Source organism: Phoenix dactylifera, chromosome 16 (genome assembly GCF_009389715.1).
Source record: "Phoenix dactylifera cultivar Barhee BC4 chromosome 16, palm_55x_up_171113_PBpolish2nd_filt_p, whole genome shotgun sequence".
Taxonomy (NCBI): Eukaryota; Viridiplantae; Streptophyta; class Magnoliopsida; order Arecales; family Arecaceae; genus Phoenix; species Phoenix dactylifera.
The window spans coordinates 3578006-3581296 of record NC_052407.1 but is presented as its reverse complement, the minus strand read 5'-3'; the positions used below and the strand labels follow the sequence as shown (position 1 = coordinate 3581296).

Sequence of the window (3291 nt, the reverse complement as noted above, 5' to 3'; positions counted from 1 at the left end):
ATGGCTTCGGAAGACACTGGTAGCTCTGTTTTTATGGCCATTTGTTCTTATGGTAGCGAAGCTGTGATTATTTCCATCTCAAAAGACACAATTCTTGATCAAATTTTTAAGGAAATAGTTGAAAGGTGGAGACATTTATCTTCTACAATGATAGAAGTTAAGTTTTATATTCCAAACAAGTCTAAAATGCTTGTTACGCTCATGAGCGATAAGGATGTTCGTAACATGCATGAAATACACGTCAACTTAAATGCCAAGGTGATCGAGATGGTTGTTACTCATTCTCCAACCTTGATCGAAGGTGCTGCTGTGGTAATTGAGAGATATTCCCTTTTTTAAATATTGTTTTGTGCAACGGATTTTAGTAAGTTTGCTAAAATAATGTTTATCGTATTGTATGAACAGTGGCTCATCGCATTGTGCTGAAATCAGTTCGAGAGGAAAAAAATTTTCGAAGGGTAGCTCAAGTAATTTTGGTCAAGTTGTTGAAGAAACAAGAGCCGCAATTGAAGAGGAAGCAAGTCAAAAAAATTCGTTGGATGATTGGAAAAATAGTATAGAGGGTGTTGGTCAGGAGTTCATGAATGTGGAAACTCTACGTGACACCATTCGCAACTATTGCATTGCAATTTGCAGGGATTTTGTCTTCGTGAAGAACGATCGTGATCGAGTTACTGTAGAATGTGTTTATGAAGGTTGCGAATGGCGTATTCATGCTTCTCGCCTTGGGAATGGTGAAAAGTTTGCAATTAAAAAAATGCACTGTAACCACACATGTGGAGGAGGATTGCAAGTGCGGTCTCATCCAAAGGCTTCAAAACGTTGGGTTTCCAAAATTGTTAAAGATCAACTTCAAGATATGCCGTTATATAAGCCGAGTGATATTGTAAAGGATATTCGACGACAATATGGTGTTGAATTGCCGTATCATCAAGCTTGGCGTGGTAAGGAGGTGGCTATGATGGATCTTTATGGTAACAGCCGGCTATCTTATGAACGGATTCGCTGGTATTGCGATGCCATTCGTCAGACCAACCCCGGCAGCATTGCAGAGTATGAAACAATTGATGGTCGATTCAGACGTCTATTCATTTGTTTTCATGCTTCACTAATGGGTTTCATAAAAGGATGTCGTCCTCTGATTTTTATGGATGGCACATTTATAAAGCATAAGGATGGAGGTGTATTGCTTGGAGCCACTTCCAAAGATGGAAATGATGATATGTTTCCTATAGCTTATGGTGTTGTAGATACAGAATGTGATGAAAATTGGGAATGGTTTTGCCGGTTTCTGAAAGAAGCTATTCATAGTTGTACTGAGTATAGTGGTCAACAGTTCACATTTATGACAGATAGACATCAGGGCATTATTAAATCCGTGCCGAAGTACTTTCCTGATTCTTACCACTCATATTGTATACGTCATGTGAAAGAAAACTTCAAGAATCAGGTTTGCATCGTCATATTATGAATAATTTAAACTACAAAGTATCTAAGTAATGTAGCATGTGGTATATCTGATTTTAATTATCAATGCAGGTCCTTGTCCATTATCGTGCAGCTGAGAGAAAGAGGCTTATTGATTTACTAAATGCTGCTGCCTATACACCAAGGCTTACTGTATTCCGAAAGCTAATTGCAAAGCTTACATCAGAAGCCCCTGGTGTTACCACCTTTCTCCTACATGCAAAGCCGGAGCATTGGGCGAATGCTGTATTTCCAGGTCCACGCTGGGGCATCATGACATCGAATGTGGCAGAGTCTTTTAATAGTTGGGTCCTGGAGGCTCGTCATCTCCCTGTGCCTCAGATGGTTGACCATATAAGGATCCAAATAATGCAGATGATGCATGAACGCTGTAATCGAGGATATAGCATTCAATCTCAACTTTGTCCTGATGCGGAGAAAGTGTTGCAAAAAAATGCAGAAGATGGTCGGAGATTAGCTGTATTTACGTCCAACATAATGATATATGATGTAAAGGATACCAACTACTCATGCAAAGTTGACCTGCATATGTGTAGCTGCTCTTGTGGCGAGTGGCGAATCTTCCGCATGCCATGTAAGCGTGCTTGTGCATGCATCGAGAAGGACGGCAGATCACTATACCAATTCACCGACAATTGCTTCCAAGCTGAATTGTATAGAGTAACATATGCCGAAGCAATCAGTCCAATTCCTGACATGTAGAAACCCCAAAGTGCCTCTGAAGAGATTCACATTCTACCCCCTATAAGAAAGACACGTCCTGGCAGGCCTAAAAAAAAGAGAAGACCTTCGCAAGTGGAGTCAGTACGTGAAATGAGATGTGGACGATGCGGGAAGGTTGGGCACAATAGAAGGACTTGTAATGAGGTCATCAAGTAAAGAATATGGACATTATGAAGAATGTATCGAGATACCTGCAATGTATTTTCATGTTAGTCACAGCATATTAAGAACAAAACTCTTGTATTGATGTTAATGAAGTGCAAACTGAATTGTATATGTTTATTTTTTGTTAGATTTTAATTCAGTTACTTCAAACCGGAATGCAGTTAAAAAATTGTTACAAACACGTAATGATACACAGTTAATCAACAGTTGGCATAGCATTCGACGTCAGCTCTGACAATTACAATAGTTGAATATGGCGTGGAAAAATTTATATTGTCACCTAAAATCCCGTTTCCCGGCTTTCCTTCGACTTTGCCTAATCTGAGACTCTTAACGAGTCGACTCCGAAAATATTGGAGTCGACTCGATCCGTCCCGATGTCGACTCGGTAGGAAAAGAGGTCGACTCTTAGGCTTGGCTGAGCTAAGGTCCACTCTCTGTCTTTGTTCTGTCCCACTTAACGGGGCGACTCGCCTTTCACTGGGGTCGACTCGAACTGCCCAGGGGTTGACTCAGAACTCCGTGAGGTCGACACTTAGGCTTCGCTTATTTTGGCTGCTCTCTGTCTTTGCTCTGTGCCAGCTAAGGAGTCGACTCGCTTTTCACCGGAGTCGACTCCCACTGCAAGGAGGTCGACTCAAAACTCGGTGAGGTCGACACTTAGGCTTCGCTTATTTCGGCTGCTCTCTGTCTTTGCTCTGTGCCACCTAAGGAGTCGACTCGTCCGTCACCGGAGTCGACTCCCACTGCAAGGAGGTCGACTCAAAACTCGGTGAGGTCGACACTTAGGCTTCCCTTATTTCGGCTGCTCTCTCTCTTTGCTCTGTGCCACCTAAGGAGTCGACTCGTCTTTGACCGGAGTCGACTCCCACTGCACGCAGGTCGACTCAAAACTCGGTGAGGTCGACTCAAAAC

At 42.2% G+C, this 3291-nt stretch overlaps 1 protein-coding gene across 1 annotated transcript; it reads left to right on the top strand.

The window, feature by feature from the left end:
- On the top strand, positions 1–2190 carry LOC120104128. The gene is made up of 3 exons (XM_039114658.1): positions 1–312; positions 458–1450; positions 1540–2190. The coding sequence occupies exons 1-3, from the start codon at positions 1–3 to the stop codon at positions 2188–2190; spliced, it is 1956 nt and encodes a 651-aa protein (XP_038970586.1).
- The last annotated feature ends 1101 nt before the right edge of the window (positions 2191–3291 follow it).